General features: G+C 54.1%; 8 protein-coding genes across 8 annotated transcripts; 4 read left to right on the forward strand and 4 right to left on the reverse strand.

The window, feature by feature from the left end:
- Positions 1-43: 43 nt before the first annotated feature.
- KRP23_5165 (Pseudouridine-metabolizing bifunctional protein C1861.05) lies at positions 44-2,902 on the reverse strand (the record flags this gene model as incomplete). The annotated part of the gene is made up of 11 exons (XM_067890205.1): positions 44-201; positions 271-510; positions 583-952; positions 1,032-1,270; positions 1,336-1,471; positions 1,532-1,621; positions 1,709-1,855; positions 1,919-2,128; positions 2,205-2,314; positions 2,394-2,476; positions 2,538-2,902. The coding sequence occupies 11 exons, from the start codon at positions 2,900-2,902 to the stop codon at positions 44-46; spliced, it is 2,148 nt and encodes a 715-aa protein (XP_067746770.1).
- A 6,107-nt stretch (positions 2,903-9,009) lies between these two features.
- On the forward strand, positions 9,010-11,031 carry KRP23_5166 (uncharacterized protein; the record flags this gene model as incomplete). The annotated part of the gene is made up of 3 exons (XM_067890206.1): positions 9,010-10,638; positions 10,715-10,844; positions 10,916-11,031. 3 exons carry the CDS (start codon positions 9,010-9,012, stop codon positions 11,029-11,031), a joined length of 1,875 nt encoding a protein of 624 aa, XP_067746771.1.
- Positions 11,032-11,126: 95 nt separating this feature from the next.
- Positions 11,127-13,536, reverse strand: KRP23_5167 (ATPase family protein 2-like protein; the record flags this gene model as incomplete). Its single annotated transcript, XM_067890207.1, has 4 exons — positions 11,127-11,198; positions 11,266-12,303; positions 12,382-12,485; positions 12,549-13,536. 4 exons carry the CDS (start codon positions 13,534-13,536, stop codon positions 11,127-11,129), a joined length of 2,202 nt encoding a protein of 733 aa, XP_067746772.1.
- Positions 13,537-13,683: 147 nt separating this feature from the next.
- KRP23_5168 (Aladin) lies at positions 13,684-15,504 on the forward strand (the record flags this gene model as incomplete). Its single annotated transcript, XM_067890208.1, has 7 exons — positions 13,684-14,323; positions 14,379-14,598; positions 14,666-14,732; positions 14,804-14,903; positions 14,977-15,049; positions 15,128-15,289; positions 15,354-15,504. 7 exons carry the CDS (start codon positions 13,684-13,686, stop codon positions 15,502-15,504), a joined length of 1,413 nt encoding a protein of 470 aa, XP_067746773.1.
- A 143-nt stretch (positions 15,505-15,647) lies between these two features.
- Positions 15,648-16,469, forward strand: KRP23_5169 (uncharacterized protein; the record flags this gene model as incomplete). Its single annotated transcript, XM_067890209.1, has 2 exons — positions 15,648-15,888; positions 15,958-16,469. The coding sequence occupies 2 exons, from the start codon at positions 15,648-15,650 to the stop codon at positions 16,467-16,469; spliced, it is 753 nt and encodes a 250-aa protein (XP_067746774.1).
- Positions 16,470-16,641: 172 nt separating this feature from the next.
- On the reverse strand, positions 16,642-17,602 carry KRP23_5170 (Ras-related protein rab7; the record flags this gene model as incomplete). Its single annotated transcript, XM_067890210.1, has 6 exons — positions 16,642-16,708; positions 16,779-16,882; positions 16,953-17,003; positions 17,073-17,192; positions 17,250-17,478; positions 17,550-17,602. The coding sequence occupies 6 exons, from the start codon at positions 17,600-17,602 to the stop codon at positions 16,642-16,644; spliced, it is 624 nt and encodes a 207-aa protein (XP_067746775.1).
- A 228-nt stretch (positions 17,603-17,830) lies between these two features.
- Positions 17,831-19,711, reverse strand: KRP23_5171 (CENP-B-like protein 1; the record flags this gene model as incomplete). Its single annotated transcript, XM_067890212.1, has 1 exon — positions 17,831-19,711. The coding sequence occupies one exon, from the start codon at positions 19,709-19,711 to the stop codon at positions 17,831-17,833; it is 1,881 nt and encodes a 626-aa protein (XP_067746776.1).
- Positions 19,712-21,303: 1,592 nt separating this feature from the next.
- KRP23_5172 (uncharacterized protein) lies at positions 21,304-21,819 on the forward strand (the record flags this gene model as incomplete). The annotated part of the gene is made up of 1 exon (XM_067890213.1): positions 21,304-21,819. One exon carries the CDS (start codon positions 21,304-21,306, stop codon positions 21,817-21,819), a length of 516 nt encoding a protein of 171 aa, XP_067746777.1.
- Positions 21,820-22,317: the final 498 nt, after the last annotated feature.

Below are 22,317 nucleotides of genomic sequence, written 5' to 3' on the forward strand. Positions count from 1 at the left end.
CACATTCAGCTTTCGGTTTGATGCGTACGGGAGCCTCTGTCCACTATGACTCCGAGTACAAAACCTGCGGTGCCAACTCGGGGCTGATAGCATGCTCAGACGCGAGGCTCTTTCGGGCGGCTATCATGCCCATGTGGCAGCTCTGGAAAACGTCGTGTCCTTCCAGCAAGCCGTACACTGTCCCACCAACCATGCTGTCGCCTGCAAACGATTAGCACCACTCAAATGAGTCAATGATTTCAACCATCCTGAGAGAAATTCAGCTCGTACCGGCGCCAGTGCAGTTCTTCACAGGGATCTCTACGCCGGGTACGTGCACCATTGTGACAGAGTGGCCACCATGAACGTGGTGCATGCCCCAAATCTCAACCGGAAAGTCGCAGTCCTCCACAATCTCTTGCAGGTCGCATACAGATACATTGATCGACGCTACAAGGACTCCGTGCTTGCCCAGAGTGACCATAACGTGCTTTGGTCTCTTAGTGTCATCATCAGCCATGGCGAGCAAAGCTGTCGATCCAAATACACAGTGAGTACAGTTCGTCAATCCAGGCTGCAACATTGAAAGCTTTTTCACCGTACCTGTGATGAGGTCGTTCTTCAACCGAGTCATTTCTTCCTTGGGAATGATAGCCGAATCCTTAGTAAGCGGGAAACGTTCATGGGCACCCGTTCGGTCCGGGCTCGCACCCACTTCCTCGAGCTTTAGTCTGATGGCATTGCTTATCGCGTGGAGCTCGTCAGCGTTTGGTGACATGTACTTCATAGAAGACACCGCGTCGCCCTCCACTACACGAAGTGCTTTCTGTACCGACGTAGGCTCAAACCAAGTATCAACGCCGAAACGAGCACTGCGCTTAAACAAATCGCCAATCGTATTCGGGGATAAGTTGCCATCCGCGATCACGAGCTTTGCGTTATCAATCGTTTTGTCAGATATTCTCTTACTTTCCTGGATATGACAAGAGCACACAACTCACGTTAGACTTTCGATGCAAGCAGACAAATAGTATCCAGCTCACACAACTTACGATTGCCTCAAATGCGCTCATATCCGCAATAGCAGCGTCCATGTCTCCAGTCGAGTCCAAGACAGCCGAGTACACAGCCGTCGGCAGCTTATCTGATACGTGGACAGAACTGGTGTCTAGGCCGAGTGTCTTGAGGTTTTCCAAAAGAACGGAGCCCGATGTGTCATTCCCCACGGACGACACGAGCAAAGGATCAAGCCTGAGTCGATGTAGACATTCGGCAATATTCCTTCCGACGCCTACAATCAAGATAGAAAATGTTAGTAGCATTCATGAGAAGGCTAAACTGTGCAAAGCGAAATACCTCCACTAGACTGCTTGATGGTTCCAATATTGGAAGTGCCGCGGATCAGTGGCGAAGTAGAGGAACTGATAATATCTAGCACAAGACCGCCGACTACAAGAACGCGATTACTGCTGCTGGACCTTGCCTCGGAAGACTTCAGCGAACCAATGTCAGATCAATGATGGAAACACGGAGGATACGACCACAAGCATACCTTTTCCTCCGGTAGTGAATACACAGCACTCGCTTTGGCTGTAGGATCCATCACGGAGCCAGTATCCAGATCAAATAGGGCGCAGGCAATCTGCAGTGTCAATCAGGGCAACAACCAGCATCGACATCAATGAGTCTCTGCACAACAGTAATATATATCCTGCTCTGCAGTACTTACTTGACTGCCAACAGTAGCGTTGCTGTTGACCAAATCAATGTTGGACTCGAGTGACACCCCCTGCGTGATCTCATTTACTCGCTTCAGCAGGTACGGCGTCACAGCCTGGCCGCTAATATTTTTCTCGACAACCTCCTGGAGTCCCAACTGTAGCGCATAAGTCGTCAATCTCCGTTACCAGTAACGCCAGATTCAAGTGTACGTACGTACCTCGATAGCCTGGTTGATGGTTTCGGTGGGCACAGGCTTCGGGTTGGGAACGGCAATGATGTGGCCATTCGGCAGCCCTAGCGCTTCGCTTTCGTAGATTAAGCGCGCAATGTCTTGAGGCGTGTCTCGACGCAGGTGGGCCTTTTCACCACTATCTTGCGTGAAGAAAGCGGGGAACTGGTCGGTCTTGTATCCGATCACAGGTACGCTCTACAACGTCAGCATCAATGCACCAACTTATCAGCTTCTCTCCTTCCCTCTACGTGTTGTTCAATCACAATAGTACATGGGTCTCGAGGAACTCCAGTGTGCGCGGGATGTCGAGAATCGACTTGATGCCGGCGCACACCACCGCCACCGGGGTCCGTGACAGCTCCATCAAGTCTGTCGAGATATCTGCAGTACACAGACCCCTACCGATGAGCAACCACTCCATCATGCAGAGCAATGCACCAACATTTTTAGTCTCACGTACCCATCGTCTCTTCACAGAAGCGATGCACTCCTCCGATGCCTCCCGTCACGAACACTTTGATGCCAGCGGCATGGGCGATGCGCCTGCATCCAAGTAACCCATTAAGCCTCCACTAAGCCTCTCCACATACCATCAATCCCCTACATTGTGCTCGACACCGTCGTGGCTCCCACCACGTTCGTGTCCGTCACGGCAGCCGCAATGTCCCTCGTCGAGCATTTTTTGGCGCCAGCGCCGAGCTCTGCCAGCTGCGTCAGATCTCGCTCCGCCAGCCCCACTTTCAGCGATCCGTCAGCGATGCAGATCGTGGCAGGACACGCTCCGTGGGCGCGCACAATCTCCTCCACGTGCTGGGCCATCTCCAGGTTCTGCGGGAACGGCATCCCGTGCGAGATGATGGTGGACTCGAGCGCCACCACGGGCCTCTTCGCGCGCCCGTACAGCGCCTCCGACACCTCCTCGCTCAACGCCAAACGCTGGCTTAGCGCCGTACCGCTGCGTCGCCACATCGCGTCTGTGTCTGCGTGCGCTTGAGGCGGCAAAATCTGAACTGAGAACGTTATGTTGGGTATCTTCGACACGCATCTCCGCTTCAATTAGGTGCGGTGCGTCACCCCGCTGCGTCAGCGGCGCTCCGTTTATGCTGTGCTGAAAATAGTCAGAAATTCGCTGGACTAAAGCAATGTATCTGCTCGAGAGGACACTATGGCCTCAAGAAATATACCTGGGGCAGGTAGTGCCGCCTGGTAGAGCTAAAACGAATGGTAAGAAACTGTTCAGTGAGTAGTGCTCACCAACAACGCTGGTACATATTTATTGTCAGGCGACGGCCACCAAGGCAGTCGTACCTCGTGCACAATAGACGCACTATTAACGGAGTTTGCACGCCGTGGGTCTGATCTTCGTGCCGCGTTCACTGCTAAGTTACCGAATCTGAAGTTAGCTGCTGAGTAGAATGGCAAGGGTACTCTGGTTCATACGACGGCATCTTTGTAAGACGATCACGGGCAAACAGCTATCTACTACAAGTATGCATTAGACTGGCTCATGCCAGCCCTTCTTGACACTAATTCAACCAAGCAGCACCAAATCATCGAAGTCATCCAATAGACAAAACCAAAATATTAAAAACTTCAGGAAGAAATCTCGGTCTCCTGCTAAATATACGAACACGCGGGCTGGTTTACATACGCGCAGCGATTATTCCCCACCTAATAGTGATTGACATTAAAAAAATAGTAATCTGTAGTGGCTGCAAGCCATGGGATCAGCAAAACTCCTCTCTCGAGCTGCAGCTGCAACGGACACGGCGTCCGTTGCACGATGCATAGGAAAACCAACCGTAACCACTACAGAGTAGTTAGCAGGCAGTGCATGTAAGGGAACAGAATTCAACAAGCCTTCGAGTTCTCAAGCAAGCGTCGGAAGACACTACAAAGTTAACTTTAGCTGTGTCTGACAACACACAGCAGCAAGCAACGGCCATGAGCCAACCCCAGCAAAAGCGCAGCCGCGCGAACACTGCCGGTGAGGTCGCTGACTCAACCACAGTGCAAGCCGCGATGAAGCTTTGGACGGCGCAGGAACCGCCACCAATTACATGCTTCTCGCACGAAGCCCTCGTCAAATGGAAACGAGAGCGTGAGCTCTACGAGGCCGCCGCAACCTCCCGCTGCCAGGAGTCCGGTGAATCACCATCAGCGGTAATAATCCCTGCTATAGACACGATCAACAAACGCTTGCTGAAGACGTTCTGCGAGCTTGAGTTGAAAGTGAATGTGGCTGAGATGACGAACCATAAGCTGATTGAAGCAATCTCGCAAATCATCGCGAGCACGATTAATGATCAAGTCCCGAACGTGCACGCCATTATGAGCCAACACCTAAGAATCGATCTAAAGCAGAAAGGTGTGAAAGCTCGCATTCTGAACTACTTTGATCGGTTTGAGGAACTCATTGAAGAAAATGGCCTAGGCAATACGCTAGAGAACAACGTCAAGCTGAAATGCAAGTTGTTGATTGAAAATCTGCGTCCAGCCTGCCTGAAGGAACAAGTGCAACTGCGCCTAGACATTGATCAAACAGCAAAAAGCAGTGTGCCACGTCTCTTTGACGTGATCAAGGCTGAAGCACTGAAGAATCAGCAATCGTATGACCTGTATCAGAACCAGACAAACAGGGACAAAACCCAAACCAAGCCGCCAAAACCCACAGTTGGAGGCAAACAGCAAAGAGGCGTTCGACCTCAGCAGAGCAGCGAACGACCAGCGGCACAAGCAGCTAGGAAGCGAGATGACGCACCAGCTCGCGGCTGCCTTCACTGTAAAGGAACACACTGGGTGAGTGACTGCCCCACAGCTACAGCGGAACAGAAGAAAGCTGCTGTACAAGCGTTCATGGATCAGAAGAAGAATACTGAAGCCTCAAAAATGAAGCGCTTTCTGCAAGCAGATGATGAGTTAGAGCCCAAGCGTGTTGCGTTCAACGGAGTGGTGGTCATGCCTTACCACCCCGACAACGGCACGAAGTACAATGTGATCCCGCGATACATTGTCGAAGAAATTATTCAGGCATGCCCAGCGGCGCAAACTCGACGTCTAGAAAAACCTGTGGATGGCAAGGCGGTCGGCGGAGCGATTATAACATGCCAAGAAGCTATTGAGCTAGATTTGGAGCTGCTGACGCCTGCAGGCAAAGTTCGGATGAGGAATGTGACGTGCATTATCACGGAGACTGAAGAAGATGAATTTCTTTTGGGATGGTTGACTTTGAAGGCACTAGGTATTGATGTGGATGAACAAATTGCTGCTCTAGCGAACCAAGAAATTATTGATTTCGATCCTTTCGAGTCTGCCATACCTCTGAGCTTTGATCCCCCCGACAAGAAGCAGATTGTCGCTCGTCTCTGTGAACTCGTCAACGAAGCAGTAGAAAATGGTTTCCCTCGTGAGCGAAAGAAGGAGCTGTTTGATGTGGTCACGCGCTATGATATATGGAGATTAACCATTGGCAATGACCCTCCATCGGAAATTGAGCCTTTTGTGATTCGTTTTAAGGATGGCACAGATCCAATTCGCTGCAAGCCCAGGACTTACGCTCCAGCTGAGCGTGACTGGATGAAGAGCTTCAATGAATCCCTGGTCAATCTGGGCTGGGTGTACCGCAACGAGACAAGCCGATGGGCGAGTCCGGCGCGTCCTGTTAAGAAACCTGGAAAATCTGGCGGACTTCGACAAGTGGTCGATTTTCGTAGGACCAATGCTCGAGTACTACCGCTGGCAGGAACAATGCCAAGCCTAAGTACCCGTTTGCAGCATGTGAAAAATAAGAAGCACAAGCAGACAGTGAACTTCATCAAGAGCTTTTGGCAGATGGCCCTGGCAAAGATCAGTCAAGAATCGCAGTCGTACATGACCGAGGATGGCATTTTCACTCCAACGCGTCTGCAACAAGGCTCTGTGGATTCGTCCATTCACTTCCAGCAGTCTGTCGAGAAAATAATGCGTGAAGCCAAATTGTTGTACGAACACGTACTCGCCTGGGTTGATGACCTGCTAATTTACGCGAACACGATTGACGAGTTCTCGTGATACTGGACCGCGTGTACAGCACGCTAGCAAAGTATGGACTGTTCCTTGGCCTCAACAAGATCTGTCTGTACACTCAGCATGCCAAATGGTGTGGCCGTGTCATCACACCGGATGAAGTGTGTGCTGCCGGGTGGATGCGGAACTCTCTCGTGGATTTTGCCCGGGTTGCAGCTCCTCTCCACAATCGATTGCAAGAGGCGCTGGCTGGCACCAAGCGCACCAAGCATGTTGCTGCAAGATTGGCGATCACTTTGACTGCGGAAGAGCAGCAAAGTTTTGGACAAGTGAAGAAATTACTTGCCAATTCGGCCACGTTGGTGACTCCTGATGATACAGATGAGCTAATCCTAATGACGGACGCTAGTGACGTTGGGTGGAGCATTATCCTGACTGTTGTGCACGACTGGAGCCCGACTACAAGCATCGTAGAACAACATCACCAACTTGTTCACTGCATGAGTGGCACGTTCAAAGGCGCATCGAAGCACTGGAGTGTCACGGAAAAGGAAGCCTTCCCGATTATAAAAGCCGCAACTGAGCTAGACTACTTACTCATTCGCTCAAAAGGCTTTCGCCCATCGCAACCTCATTTTTATCTTTGCCCCCGGTGACGAGATCAAAAAGCATGTGCGTGGGAAGCTACAGCGATGGAGTCTAAAGCTGAACGAGCTTCGCTACATGATTGAGCATATTAGTGGCGACGACAATGTCTGGGCAGACATGATTTCTAGATGGGCGCAAGCACCCCCGCCTAGTGAATCAAGTAGCATGAAGCGCCTCCGTATTGATGAAGACAGCGAGCACACGCCACAGCCAAAGCCAGCCCAATCCACGCAGCAACTTCGGCCTTTGCACACTGATGATGACTGGCCGACGTTTGATGAGATTGTCACCGCTCAAGCGAGCGCAAATGCAGAACGGCCCCCACATCTAACGAATAGTACCGATGGTGGTTGGCACGACCAGGCTGGGCGGTTGTGGATTCCGCCAAGTGCTGCAGTGCTCTTGGAGCGTTTAATGGTGATTGCTCATTGTGGAACAATGGGCCATCGAGGGGTGAAGGTGATGATAAACCACCTCCAAGAACACTTCTCGATCGCCAAGCTTGAGGCTCTAGCACGCAAATTTTGTGCTCGCTGCCTCTTGTGTTGCCATGTAAAAGGTGGTAATATTGTGCCAAGACCATGGGGAGAAACATATCGGTCGAAGGAGCGGAATGAAGCTCTTCACATGGATTATCTCTTCATCGGCGACTACAATGAAACTAAGAACTATTTGCTCGTCCTCAAGGATGATTTCTCACACTTTTGCGAGCTGATAGAATGCACCTCAGCAGATGCTGCAACGGCGGCGAATGCTATCCTTCAGTGGAGCAGCCGCTACGGCACGCCGCAATTACTGATCAGTGACACTGCAGCCCACTTCAAGAACCAGCTACTTGATGAGTTGTGCCACAAGACGCAGATGACGCAGAGCTTTACCTTGGCATACTGTCCGTGGATAAACGGCAGCGTTGAACGCCTAAATCGTGACATACTGCAAGTAGTTCGCGTTATGCTACTGGAGTGGAAAATCGAGCAGGAAAATTGGATGACATTGCTGCCATTAATCCAGGCCAACCTGAACCACAGCCCAGTTGCCTCGCTTGCCAACCACACGCCAGCAGAAGTTTTCATGGGATTACGAGCAGCAACACCGCTACAGAAAGTGCTGATTGGCAAGGATGCTATCGCAAATAATCTCATGGATGCCAGCAACTTTACCCCTGATATTCAACTGGCAGTGGATGGAGTGAGAAGCAGCATTAACGACATGCACAACGCCATCACGACTGCAAAGGAGAAGCAAACGAAGCGTAACAAATCTAACCAGCGTGGTGCTCAGCCAGTGAACTTCCACGTCGGAGATTTTGTTTTATGGTCTCGTGTCGATGCGAAGACACACACCAACAAGCTTGCTGTCAAATGGATTGGTCCTTTCAGGGTGATTGGTACCAAGGTCAATTCGTTTGATATTGAACATCTTATCAGTGGCGCCACGCGCAACGTGCATGCGTCACGTTTGAAACTTTATGCTGATAGCAGCTTGGATATTAACGAAGAGATTATCCAGCACATTGCAAACCAGGACATCTACCTTACTGTCGACAAGTTTAAGCGGCACAAGAAGCATCCCTCGCATGGGTATGAAGTACTCGTCGGTTGGGAAGGCCTTGAGGAAATTGAAGATTCCTGGGAGCCCATCAAGAACATGTATGAGGACGTCCCAGACAAACTACAGGAGTACGTGGATTCCAGCGACGACAATGCCTTGGCTCGGTATGTGTCCAACCTCAGCCACAAGCATACGAAAACGGCACCTTCACGTGCCGCGGCCAAGATCGACACGCAGAAGAACAAGAACAGGAAGCCCTGTCAGAAAACAAAGAGAACGAAGAAGACAGCCAAGAAGTAGCTCATAGCTACAAGTGCAGCATGCGGAGTTTAGCTTGGAGGGCGATGTAGTGGCTGCAAGCCGTGGGATCAGCAAAACTCCTCTCTCGAGCTGCAGCTGCAACGGACACGGCGTCCGTTGCACGATGCATAGGAAAACCAACCGTAACCACTACAGAGTAGTTAGCAGGCAGTGCATGTAAGGGAACAGAATTCAACAAGCCTTCGAGTTCTCAAGCAAGCGTCGGAAGACACTACATAATCTCTCGTAAGTGAAGGTCATGGACCTCAGATGGAAATCCTTCCAGTACCTACGGACAAGAGTGGCGAAGTATGTGTTATACTGGTTGGTGGATGCAGAGACTTGCACCACTTTGCTGGATACAAGTGAGGCCATGGTGGAGGTACCTGACGATTCGATCGTAGCGCATATTGTCAAGGCAGTCTACAAAGCGAAGGATTCGTATTTTAGGCGCTACATGGTGAGCCAGTTGAAAATGGAGTTAACGCTATGTGTGCGCCACACTAAACCCATTTAACTGCATATCCATTCCGGCGCCACTCATAACTGTTATTGATCGATCCTCCAGCACCATGGGCTTCGCGCACTCGCTCGAGGTGCTGCACGCGGTTCTGCAGCTGTACGCGACGGGTCTGAGCGGCACTGACACCTTACCGAGCTTCCGTGACCTTCCCTACCCGCACGTGCAGCAGCGTCTCCAGCAAACGCTGCGCGCCGTGGCTCTCACGGCCTTCGGCGCTGTGACTTTCCCGCTGCTGCTACTGTGCGCACTGCCCGTGCTCTCTCCGCTGGAATTCCCGGGTTTTGCGTCGTTCCTCGTTGTCGCCGGGAGTCTATGGACCGCTGCAGTCTCCCATCTGACGCTTCGGTACGCGCTGCTACCCATGCTGCGACGAGCAGAGGCCGAGCCGGTCCACAGCACGCGTGGAGGGCTCCAAGCGGCGGTCTGCACCGTGGTTGACGCTGTGAGGTGCGCCCAGGAACAGCCGCAGCTTCCGGTGCTGCTGTTGCTCTGTGTGGCTCACTCGTACACGTGGAAGCTGGTGCTGTACCACGGGATGGCGTCCAGCGTTCAGGTTGCAGCGGACTTTGGCTCGTTCGCAGTTGCAGGCGGCCTCGTGGCCTTTGTGTCCTTCGTGATGGTGGAGAAGAGTCTGGGTGAAGACCCGTTCGTGCTGGACCCGCGCGCGGCCTTTGGGAGAGCCATGCAGCGCGACGCGGTGCGTGCCGTGCGTCGCGGAGTGCTCGTATACGTCGTGGGGCGGCTGCTGAGCTGGTTGTTCGGTGGAGAGGCTGAGAGGAACGTGGAGATTGGTGAAATTAGTTTCCTCGCGCTGCATACGCGGAGGGTGATTTTCCAGGTGACGAGCAGTGTGCTGGAGAACTTAGCGGTCCTGTGCTCGGCCTCGGTGTTCCGGATCCTGCTCTTCCGTGCGAGCCACGCTGTCGTGGCCAGTGCGTTTGGTGGCAGCAACAACGTGTGGGACTCACTGGCAGGCAGGAAGGCGAAGGAAGGGGATGTAGCTACTGCACTTTTTGCGACGGAGATTGCTGCGAGTGCGCAGGTCAGCACGCCACTGAATGAACAGTACTTGCAGAGCCTGCACAAGCGTATGGACGCGGCATTGAAGCAGATTTCAGAGAAGAAGACGCCCAAGGCTCCTGCAGATGCAGAGGACGTGGAGATTCTGGACAGCTTATTCAAGTTTGAGAACCTGCTAACGGGTTGCAAGTTCGACGCTGCTGCACGAGAGTCGCTGTTTGCTTCTCGTGACCGGTGGATCGCTCTGTTCAGCTCTACGACTGCAGCGATTGATAGTTTCACGCTGATGCTGCAGCTGTTGAATACGCTGCCAGACAGGAAGGGTTCTGCGGGAGAAGACTCGCGTACGGGTGCTCTTGCACTTGAGCAGTCGGTGACCTCTCTGTCGCGCTTCTTGAGCTCGCAGCACGATGCGCACCCTCTGCTTCTGCTTCACCAGTACCCACACCTGGCGAATCTTCGCATCTCCTCCGCGAGTGTGAAGTCGTCAATCAGGTTTTTCTTCGAGTCAAAACTACAGTTTGCCATTCGCCGCTTCGTGATGGAAGAGGCACGCCGGCGCGTGTTCCAGCGTGCGAAGGTTGTGCGTGCGGCGGAGTCGTTGCTGTGCCATCTCGTGAGTGTCTCGCGTGCGGAAGACAAGCAAGGATATGTTCAGGTGCGGTCTACTTTCATTATGTGCTGTCGTGCTCGACTACCGAGAACTAACCCTTCCTATTTCTTGCGTACTGTAGCATACTGTCCCTGCCGTGCTTTCGTCGCTCCTGGAGTGCCGCAATGCACTGGAAACATATATGGAGACATGCCTCAAGGAGAGCACTACGACCGATATCTACGTTCAAGAAGCCACCGCGCTAGCAAAAGGTGAACATCATTGTGAAGTCTTTGCTGGAGTGACCGTCACTGACCTGCAATATGTATTGTCGTGTGCTTAGGAATCGACAGCGGTATTTATCGCATCACGGAGGTGTTTCAGGGCGAGCTGTCCCTGTTCGCGTTTCCTCCGGGCGTCAAAACGGCGCTGCTTGCGTACGCGAGTTTCGACGCTTAGAGAATAGTCAGGCGACGTCGATTTCGATAATTCAACGGCGCCATTGCTCTCCATTTTGCAGCTGTCCAGGCGAAGTATCGTGGCTGTACATTCGTCTACTGGTTGGGGTTCTGGAAGTCAAAATTACCCTTTGCCAACGCTGCGACGAAGTCCACCATTGCAATGCACTACAACACGCAGAAAACAAAGAGTCAATCGGAATGCATCATCACTGTGGAACGCAAACTAGCTTACCTGTTCATCCACTGGAGCACTGGAAGGTATCCGTTGCATGGCTTGGATAGCTGCAGTCTGGCACAATGCTATCAGCGACGCCGCGTTAGCACCGTCTGTATCTTCGACGAGCTTAGCTAAATGGACGTCGTCGTTCCATGGCATTTTGTTGCGTTGAATCTCCAGGATCGCCTTGCGCTCGCTGCCGTTGGGTAACCCGACATACACCACATTCTCGAAGCGCCCTGGTTGGAGGAACGCCGGATCGACGGCAGACAAGGAGTTCGTTGCCGCCAGAACAAATATCCGACCGGTAGCCATACTGGTCACAGTGGAGGGTGCAGCGGAGCTACTGTGTACTTCGCTGTCGTCGGATACAGCCTTGAGCGTGTCAAGCTCCATCAAGAGCTGTGAAATCATTCGAGACGTTGTTTGGCCAGCTGTGGATCGGTTGCCGAACAGCGATTGAAATTCGTCGATGAAAACCATGCACGGACTTAGCGCCCTAGCAGTGTCGAATGCACGCGTAATAGCCTTCTCACTCTCACCAATTTCAGCCTTCATGAGGTCACTAGCTGACAAATTGAGAAAGTTGCAGCCACTCGCCCTCGCAGTCGCTTTCGCCAGCATAGTCTTTCCTGTTCCTGGAGGGCCGTGGAGTACCATTCCCAGAGGTGGTGAGATTCCCATTCGACGAAACACGTGAGGTTTCTCCAGTGGCCACACGACCATCTCGACCAAGTTTTGCTTGACGCACTCCAAGCCACCAATGTCGTCCCATGAAACGTCTGGGACAGAGGAGCTGAGGGTATCGGCACCGTTGCTGGTGCTCGAAATTTCACGTGCGGAAGTGGCTATCTCCGATTCAAGGGACTCGGCACTGATGCCCTGGGTATCTCCCCGTGATAACCGCATGCAAATCTGTTGAGCAATGGAAGCGATATTGCTTGGCCTTTGGCCGTATCGAACTGCCAAAGACATGAGAAAATCATGTCGAAGGGTGATTGGGGATGGGAGCAACGCCATTAGTAGGCCCAGAGTCCATTGCTTGTCAGGAACCTAAAACGTGCAGTTCCTGGGGTTAGAAATGTAGTTCGTATAAGTGCACGGTATCTAGCATTACCAGAAACCACTTACATCGAGAAACACTTCGTCTGTGAATAACTGTCGCACTTTTGAATGGAGAGCGCCAAGTACGGATACTGTTCCAACCACCGCGACCCGAACGGATTCTGCTTTTTCTGAGCAGCACCACGAAAGTTAATCCTGATTCAAAACGATAACACATGCTGCCAAAAACTTACGAATACTCTCGAGGCAATTTACAAAACGACAAACCAGCTTGTACTTGGTCTCGTCGAGAGTCATTGGGAACAGCAGCTCCAAGTCTTCTAACAGCAACACACAAGGCTGAATACGTAGTGCAGCCGAGAAGAAATCTTCGAGTCGCAATTGCGGTGATGCCAGCAATCCACCATCCAGCACGAGAATATTCGCTCTCAGTTCACCTGCAATTTGGTGCACTAGCGTCGTCTTCCCGGCACCGCTCGGTGCATGCAACAGCAACGAGCGAGGGGCAGCCATTGTACGCGCCGTATCATTTACACCCTGCATCAACCCCATCGACGCTGGGCGAAGTGCCATAGACACCAGCTCGCGAAATCCTCGCGCATGAGCACCGACCGGCTGAAACACCCGTTCTCCACGTGATGGTACAATTGCAGACGATGAAGCGGTCGGGAACACTAACACCAACGTCTGATCCGTCACGACTCCACCATCAAACACAGCACCATCTTCATTACCACTGCGTCCACGGAAGTACGACTCATACGTCCATTCACCATAGTCCAGTCCGTCCCATTGCAAAGCAACAGACCCAACTGATCCGGTCAGAACTCGTCTCCGTAGCAAGCTCTTCACGAACGGGAGCGCGAGCTTCTGCTGGCTGCCTCCAGCCGGCGCCAATGCCAGATACTGCACCACTCGAACATCCGATGGCGCCACACACTTCACCTCAACTTCATCTCCCGATTTCAATCCGTTGCAGCTATCATTCGAACTTCTATCTTCGCTGCAGGACGGCCAATGGTCGATTTGGACCTTACCACCACCTTCTGACTCAAGTTTTCCATCAATTTCCAGCCGAAAAACACGCGGCCGATGCAATTCGCAGCATTGCAGCGACACGTAGCAACCCCACGCAGCATTCAACACCTTAAATCCTGTCGGAGACACATACGCCACGCTTGTGGCGCAGCCGGACGCTGCCACTGCCACCTCCATCCGCATACTCTGTCAATGTCAAAGCAGCCATGTCACTAACATCTGACCCACTTCAGTGCCAATATTCGACGTCACTAAAATCGACTACCTTATTGCAATGCCATCTTACCTTCGCGCGCCACACCAGTCGCACACATTTGATCAATCATCGCCATGACTTGGGCGGTGCCACGGCAAGACACCGTGACGTTCGGCGAGCTCCAGAGCGAGCTCTACAGCGTCTCCGAGCGGGATGACGCGCACGTGGGCGACGCCTTCATCCGCCGCGGAGGGCGTGTGTTCCCGTCGGCGCGCGTGGCTAGCGCCAAACCGCGTCCGTTCGGCCAGCGCGAGTCTTTGACCGACGAGGCGGACTCAGCTTCGGACTCGGGCGCGCTCAGGATGATGAAGCGCTCGCTACGCGCCGCCAGGAGCTTCCTGCTGGACGACGAGCTGGCGGTTCTGCACACGACGCTGGACGCCGCTGGGGGTGCTGTGCAGAGGCTGCTGAAAGTTGCAACAGGGGCCGAGGACGACCAGGAGCTGCAACTGCAGGACGCGCAGGACACGCAGAACGGTGAGAGCATTGTGGACCTGAGCTGGCACCCGACGCGCAACCTGCTGGCAGTGGCGCAGTTGGACGGCGTCGTGGCGCTTTATCACGTGGAGAGCGCGGCGTGGGACGCCCGCGTGCTGGAACACCCCAAGCAGATGGACATCGGCAGCATCGAGTGGGGGAAGTTCACGGGAGATACACTGGCTGTGGCCTGCCGGGCGGGCGTCTTTCTGTGGAAGGTGCCTAAGAAGAGTGGAGGTGGGTGGATGAAGAGTGGATGAAGGTGACAAGGGGAGCTGACTGGTTGTTTTAGAGCCTGTGCTGCAGGAGATCTTGCAGCATCCGAGCAATGCTGGCTTTAGTCAGGTGTGCTGGAATGCGGACGGGAGCTTGTTGGCGGCGACTGGGAAGGGATCGCGCTCGGTCGTCGTGTTTGACGCGATTTTTTCGAGGAAGACGGAGCTGCAGAGCCCCTACAAGCTGTCGTCACTGCACTGGTCGCCAACCGGCGAATATTTATTCGTTATCACTGAGTGAGTGGCTTGGTGTAGTAGTGCGTTGTGTAGTGTGTACTGATAAAAGGTTGTCAACTTTTGGTAGGAACGGCGTATCGCTCATGTGGGAGACTTTGACATGGAAGAGAGAGACCTGGGAAGTCGCTGCCGGGGTACGTCTTGCAACGTCATCTCGTAGACTCCAGCGTACAATTTACTAACAGTGTTCTTTTGACTGACACAGAGTTGTGGGTGGTCGAGTGATGGACGATGCTTGCTGGTGGCACTGCGTAACAGTGCTCTCATGTATCCATACGTGTTCCAAGATTGTCCTCCCTCGATAGGTATAGAAAACAATTCGCTGAGCTTGCTTGTGGCACACCCCAATTAATCATGGGCTGTATGATGCTGCTGCAGACGCACAGATTAGTTCACCGGCTCTTGATTTTGCTGAGAAGGAGCTCTTTTCACTTGACCGAAGCACCTCTGCGTAAGTTAACACTGGTTATCATTGTGAAGGGCCGGTCTGCCTGGCGACACTGACATTTATCATTGTGTACGTCTGTAGTATTGTTGGCGGCAAAGTTCAGAGCATTGCATGGGACCCTAGTGGATCGAGGGTAGCAGTCACGTATCGGACTACAGCAACCGGGTCCCACCAAGCTGGGACTGGAGAGCTGGTCGCCATTTTCAGCGTGGTGTGGGAGCCGTTCCTGATTTTCACCCGCAGGTTTGTTTCCCATTGAAAAGCGCCAGGCATAGCAACAAGCGCTCTGACTTGTCTATTGTTTCAGTGGCCTTCTGCGTGGACCTCCCAACGCTGGCGTACCCCGAAAGCTCGCATTCGCATCCAACTTCAAGAATGGCGCACTATTGAGCATTGCCTGGAGCAGTGGTTTGATCTCGTTCCACCCGTTCTACCTGCAAGACCCCAAGGCACCGTAGACTCAGCGCATCGTGCTAAACCAACAGAAGAACCATTAAGACCCAGCGTCCAAATTCAGAACCCAGAGCTGGTTGTTGTGCTTTCGAGGTGCCTCGTTGTGCTTGAGCAGTTACAGGAGTTTGGTGAATAAACATCCGCCGAGATGAGTGTCCATGTGAAAGCCCACTGCCGGGCCGGTTGCGGAGATCTTGGAGATCCCGAGCTCGACTACCTCTGTGTGGATTGCCATGGCGATATCATCGAGCTTCGCCAGCAAGAGGAGCTGAGGCAGTACAGGGCGAAAGCGCCTAGTACCGCAACTTCCGTGGATGAGAAGTCGGGCAACTCGCCACCGTCGCCCGTGCGAAAATATCGTGGGCCTCGACCTGTTGATCATGCCAAAGGTGACCACTAGCAATTGTGCCACATATATGCCGATCCTCAGCTCACTGTGCCTGATGCTTCCTTTGCAGCGCTCGAACACTTCTTGCTCCTGCATCGCGAGCAAAATCCAGATGTTATTGCTCGTGAGTTGACGTTCATGAAGCGCGAGATCGCGATTCGTGAGACTAGCAAGAAGCAATTACGGAAGTACATGGTTGCAACCGACGAAGAAGAGCAGGTCGATCTGAAGGAGTGGGGTCGCTATGAGTTTGGCCCCCCAAAACCATTGCCGACTCGGGATGTGGGAGAGGCTGTCGAACTAGCAGCTCAGCTCAAAGTGTTCTGCAGCTGGCGTAAACGCCAAGTTCAAAAGCGAATTGAGGCCAGACGGCAGCAGCAAGAAGCAGAGCGTCTCGCAATGAACAAACAGAAGAAGAAGGGAACCAATGTCCCCTCGCTCTCGATTGCTTTGAGAGGATCCATGAAGACGGCAGTAGAGCAAGCCTCGCCGAAGAAAAAACGATCCCCTGTCAAGCAAGGACAGTCGCCAACCAAGCGAGGACTAGTACTGAAAGCTTGGAAAAAGAAAGCTGACAAATGAATATTTTGTCAAGCAAAGTGAGACTGGAACTACGTTCGTCTAGCCAGGCCTGTCCCTCTTCACTGCATGGTGCCCCACGCCCTCTCGTTGCGCCTGCCTCATTCATTGTCAGTCATCACGCGATAGTCCGTTGAACTGTATACCGTCTGCACCAGAAGCACAGCGCCCCAATTTAACAGCATGAAGAACTCTCGCGCTTCGACGATGTGCCACTAAGGTCAATCGTCTCGGGTACGTAGCTGCGCCACAGAAGCAACCAAACTATCAATCCCCAACGCACTGCGATCTATTGTTGCAGCCATCACGTACATATCATCGTCTTGGCCCTTTTGCAGCGCCGAGCTGGCAATCGTCTGGAATGCCTCCTCCACACTCGTTGCCTCCTTTGCACTCGTCTCATAGTGCTGAATCGGCTGGTCACAACCACATCAACACCGTCACCATCTACCATACCCACAAAGCTGTCACACAACCAGTAAATACCTGCTGCATATTCTTGGCACGACACCATTCCTGCGCCTTCTCCTTCTGAACCTGAAGCACATCAACCCCACAATACATTAGCACCATCTCCCCCAAACTCCCCACTCTCACGTCACCCACCCTTCTCTCCGACTCCTTGTCCACCTTGTTGCCCAGAACAATGAACGGGAAGGCGTCGGGGTCTCTCGGCCCCGCCTGCGCCAAAAACTCGTCCCTCCACGTGTCCAACTTCTCAAAAGACTGCAGCACAACAGTCAGTATCCCCTCAGTCTCCTATAACCCTCCCAACCCCCTCACCTTTGGGTTGGTGATGTCGTACACCAGCACGCAGGCGTCTGCGCCCCTGTAGAAGGCCACACCCAGACTCTGGAAGCGCTCCTGCCCTGCCGTGTCCCAGATCTGCATCGTCACCAGTTTGTCGTCCAGCATGATCTCCTTGGTAAGGAAGTCGGCGCCGATCGTCGCCTTGTACTGGTTACTGAACTTCTGGTTCACGTACTGGTTCATGAGCGACGTCTTCCCCACGCTGCCAGCGAATAAAAGAAATATATATTTAAGAGATGTTTCTACTGAGAGCCGCAGAGCGGGAGATCGTACCCGCTGTCGCCCAGGATGATCAACTTCAGCAGCACTTTCTTGCGGTGTGACATGGTGCGGCAGTCTGCGCTCGGTTCGCTCGATAAATGCAAGAAGGTGGAGTCGACGAGGCTTGCCTTCTTCGCTGCAAAATGCTGATTGGGATGAGTTTTTCTTCGTAAATCTTCGGGGTTTTGACCAATGAGAGAAGCGTACTCGAAGTTGAAGCGGAAATGGCTACATTTTGACAACGACGAGAAAGAGGTTTTTGTGCACATTACGCTGATACTTGGGCGTTCTGCTTACAAGAGGCGCCGCGTAGGTGCTCCAAAGCGGAACTGGCAGATGGCGTTGCGGGTGGGGACCAGCTGCGTGGTCGGAGCAGTCGCGGTCGGAGCACTCGGGTCGCGGTTGGCCACTGCCTCCTGGATCCGGTTGAGTTCCAACATCACGCCGGGGTCGCAGTTCATCTCGGTGGCGATGCGGATCGTCGTTTGCACCGCCTCCAGATCACTCACGGGCTGGCGGACTGGGGCTGTTGCCGTACGCTGCGAAGTATTCCACGCCAACCACGTGTCCTCCAACGAGCCTGGGTATCCTTGGTCAAATCCAGCGTACTCGGTTATATTGGTGTTCGAGGAGCTGCTGCTGCGGCGGGGAGCTGTGCGTGCTGGTGCCATCTGCGAGTCGAAAGGTGTGGAGCCCCCCGACGAGTTTTCCGTCGCCACTTGCGAGATGGTGTGGCGAGTGAGATCTGCAGTGCTCACTTGCATGCCCACTGTTCCTTGAGTAGCGTGCAGTGCCGAATCGGCAAAGTCCGCGTCGGTCAGGTCTTCGTCGCACGCTCTTTCAGTACTTGGAGACACCACCTCGATCAGCCGCATGGGGCTGACGAGCTTTAGGCGCTTCAGCAACGCTTGTATCTGTGCATCCAGCTTGTCGTCGGCGCGATTGTCCGGGACAACTTCGGACCCAGTCTCCGTCGTCACCATCACTCCCACGTGTGCAAAGCTAGCCATGATACGGGACCGCGGGATCTGTTGCCATCCTTGACTCACCCACTCCACCACTTTCTGCAGCGGCACGTCGTAGACGTCTAGCTGTCCTTCCTCGCGTCGGTCTAGTGCGTAGTCCAAGAGCTGGTAGCGGTACCGGCGCTTGACAGCTGACGCAATCCCCATTTCCAGCGCTCGCACACACAACTCGCCAGCGTGGTTGCGCTCCACAAAGTGCAGCTTGACGTTCGAGAGCGACGCCTTCTGCACGCTCATCGCTGCCATCGAGTCCACGATCAGCACAATCTGACGGTTGGTCACGCGCATGCGCCAATCCAGCGCCATGAGCCAGTCGCGGAGCATTGTGGGCGGCACCCAAGCCTTGTGGTTGCACGCGAACTGGTACGACCGCTCCTCCCCGTTCGCAGTCGGGTCTGTCGGTAGCGGGTGAGGTCCCACAAAAAACGGGTTCAATCTATCGCTACCGTCAGCATTAACAGCCAGCAACATGGTGAGCTTCTTGTCCGGGTGGTGGCCCGTGGGCAGCGCCTGCCTGTCGGGGCTCATGGCGTAGAACAGCCGCGTCTCATGCAGCCAGTAGACGTTCTCGGGCAGCATGCCCATCACCGCCGTCTTTAGATGGTCGGGCGTCGAGATGACGGACGTTTCCAGTGCGAACCTGGGGCGTCCGTCCACGTCTTCCTGCTGCACGCGTGCGCCTTTGCTGCCTTTGCCTCCCCCGAGAGAGAAGCCGTGTCGGCCCATGAACGAGTGCATCCAGCCGTTGGAGAACTGGGGCGGCGAGCTGGTGACACTCTCGGGCAGCTGCGGGGCCAGTAGCTCGAAGAACACGCGTGCCTTGTGGCGCACCAGGTCCCCGGGCAGCCGCAGGCGGCGCGCCTGGCAGTAGAGGAACCAGTTGGCCAGCGCCGAGTCCACCTCGGGGCACTTGACGGTGCGAAGCTTCTTGTAGTCGCGGCCCTCCCCCGACACGAGCTCGAACTGCGCCCGCTTCTTGAGCATGTAGCTCATGGCGGCCTGCGACGGCACATAGTCGAGCTGGAACTGCTCCTTGGCCCACTGGCCCAACTGTGCCTGTGTCGTCTTGGGGAACTGCCGCGCGTGCAGACAGATGAGTCGCTTCTGCTCGTGCGTGAGGTTGGTGCTGCGCGCCTTGGGTCGGGCCATGCTGCTCAGGGTCGTCGGCGACTTGGCAGGATCTGTCTTAGCCAATATATTGGCTCTGAGGAGGGAAGGAGAATGACAGTATACTGAGGTTCAGTATGGGCGTTTGAAAAAAAGCGCGCCAATCGAGAACCAGAGGGAGCCAGTGCTCGGTGGTCGACCCCTGTCAAACCTGATCTTGAAGATGTGGACCACACATTCGCGATCTTTCACGGTCGCTACGAATGCTGGTTGCGCACAACACTTGCCATGGCATAGGCATCCCGTGCTCGGCGCCGGCAAGGATACTAAACTATACGATGGAGTACCAGCGTTAGCTGGCGTTTGACAGACGGCGACTTGCTGGCGGTTCGCGAACAGAGTAGCGCTCGCGTGCGTTTCGTCCGCCACGTCAAGTAGGGGCGCTTGCGCAAGTGCTGTACACTGGTGGCCGATGCAGAGCCACAAAATTCGTGTTATGCCCGGCCTTGCCAGCATGCTAGCGTGCCGTGTTGTTATTATATGACCTTGCTCGTCCATCAAGCGGCGACGCGCGTCGCGTCCGGCCAGCATTTTCCACAGTATTCATCAGTCGCCATGCCAGCGAAGCCATCTTGGCCGAGTCTCAAACGCGCCAAGCATAATGATATAGTACAGGCACCACCAATGAACGGCAGCCCAACGTGGAGAAGACGCGGCCATTGGTCCTGCGGTGCGCGTCATCCACGTGGTTTGTCTTGGCTCGTCGTCTAAAGGGGACGTCACGCCGGGTGCGCGGGAAACCGGGAAACCGCTGAGGTAACGATGTCTTGCTGGTCTGACGAATTGCCGTTGTCGTTGTCGCTTCAACCATGCGGTCACAACCCACGCAAAGCGCGCGCGAAAGCTGTCGTCCGTGGCGTGGTTGCCCACGCGACTTCAATGCAGCTTTTTAATGGAGAGTCTCCATTGAAGACGACCAGCTGAGCTGAGCTCTAGCTGAATGAACACGAATATGATCGAGTCTAATTCGTGTCTTTTCGGTTTGTTCGATTTTCAGTCTAAATATGGCAAGTTTACTTATTCGGAACGTGAATTTCGAGATTGAAGGGTCCGACCTCAATTAAGCGGAAACCTCAAATTACCAGCGGAGGCGGAGAATCGCGAGAAGGTCTTCTGATGCCCGCACTGGGCGACCGAGGCAAAGAAGATTGTAGCGCGCTGCAGCAAACCACCGGGCAAGAAAGCAGGCTGAAGGCTCGTTTTCAGCCTCAAGAAAACGAGCTTCAGCCCGCTTTTGACAGCCGTGTTATCAGGCGGACGGTGATTGGCCGAGCTCGGTTAAAATGGCGACCCTTCGCGGTCGAGCGGACACGACTCCATAGTAAAGTCCACTAGGAGCTGGGCGACAGGGCGCGGGTATGGCACGGCAGCGGCAGAGCGGAGATGAGCCGATCAACCGCCAGAAAGAATCAGCAACATACTGAAGGCCAGTGAGTTCCGAGCAGGGCGCGAAAGCGGAACAAAGATCGCAAAAGGCCAAGCCGGACTCGCAGCGGCTCACTTTGCGATTTGCCGTGTCGGCGCCGGAGCTCTCGTCGCCTTCCCCTCGCCTTTGAAACGCTCGTCTCTTCATCATGGTGTCCCAAATGAGCTGCTCGGGGGGAGTGCAAGCGGTGGCCAGCCTCCGCGAGGACTATTTCGACTACGTGGATCGCGTCTGCAAGCCGCAGTCGCTGGACGCGCGCTCCGACGACTCGGGCCGCACTATGGACGAGGCCGTGGACCTCGAGGTGCTCGCGTACATGGCCGTCTCGGACGCCCAGTGCTGCTACAGCCCCCGGTCGCCGAGCGTGTCGGGGCTGCCTCTCGTGTGCAGCAACTGCGGTGTGTCCTTCTTCTCGCTGCAGATCCCCGACGACCAGGTGGACTGCTACTGCTCGGGCGAGTGCAAGTGGAGCGTCATCATGTACCGCGAGATGGACCTGCGCATGTTCGCCATGCGCAAGCCCACGCAGCCGCTCGGCAGCACGTGCTCGTCCTCGAGCTTCTACGGGGAGAACGACGACGGAGACGACGAGGCGGGCGACAGCTTCGCGTCCTTCAGCTTCAGTGACGACTCGACCGCCAGCTCTTCGTGCTGCTCCAAGTGAGCGGTCGATCGTGTTGCAGCAGTGGAGTATTTACTATTTAAGGTGCCATAGCACTGCGAGAGATGAAGGCGGAGAGAGGGGGGGAGAGGGATGTAGTTCTGAATGCGTGTGTAGCTTAATGCTAGTTGTGTATAAGTCCCGTACTTTGGGAGTAACCTCCGTCTAACGGATCCATTTGCCCATTCTGGTTCGGCTGCTTGCATGGCGCTTGTCTACTGTCCGTCATTTCCCATTTCATTACCGTTACTCCGGAAGGTGTCCACTGAGCAAGGTGTCGTTAAACGGCATGGAATGTTCAAGCAGCACAGGAATGCCGGCAAGCCTCCGACCTGCCTCGACACCTCCGTCACTCCTCAAAACCAACATGTCTGTCAAATGAGTTTGCCTTTATTACGCCTATGCAGCAGTTTAACGAGACTGGACTCGAAGATTTTTCCTGACACTCATCGGGAGATCGGTCGTCTCCCTGGCGACTGTCTTCTGTCGGAGAAAACCAAA

This window comes from Phytophthora ramorum, assembly GCF_020800215.1.
Source record: "Phytophthora ramorum isolate Pr-102 chromosome Unknown Phyram_PR-102_s0004, whole genome shotgun sequence".
Lineage (NCBI taxonomy): Eukaryota > Oomycota > Peronosporomycetes > Peronosporales > Peronosporaceae > Phytophthora > Phytophthora ramorum.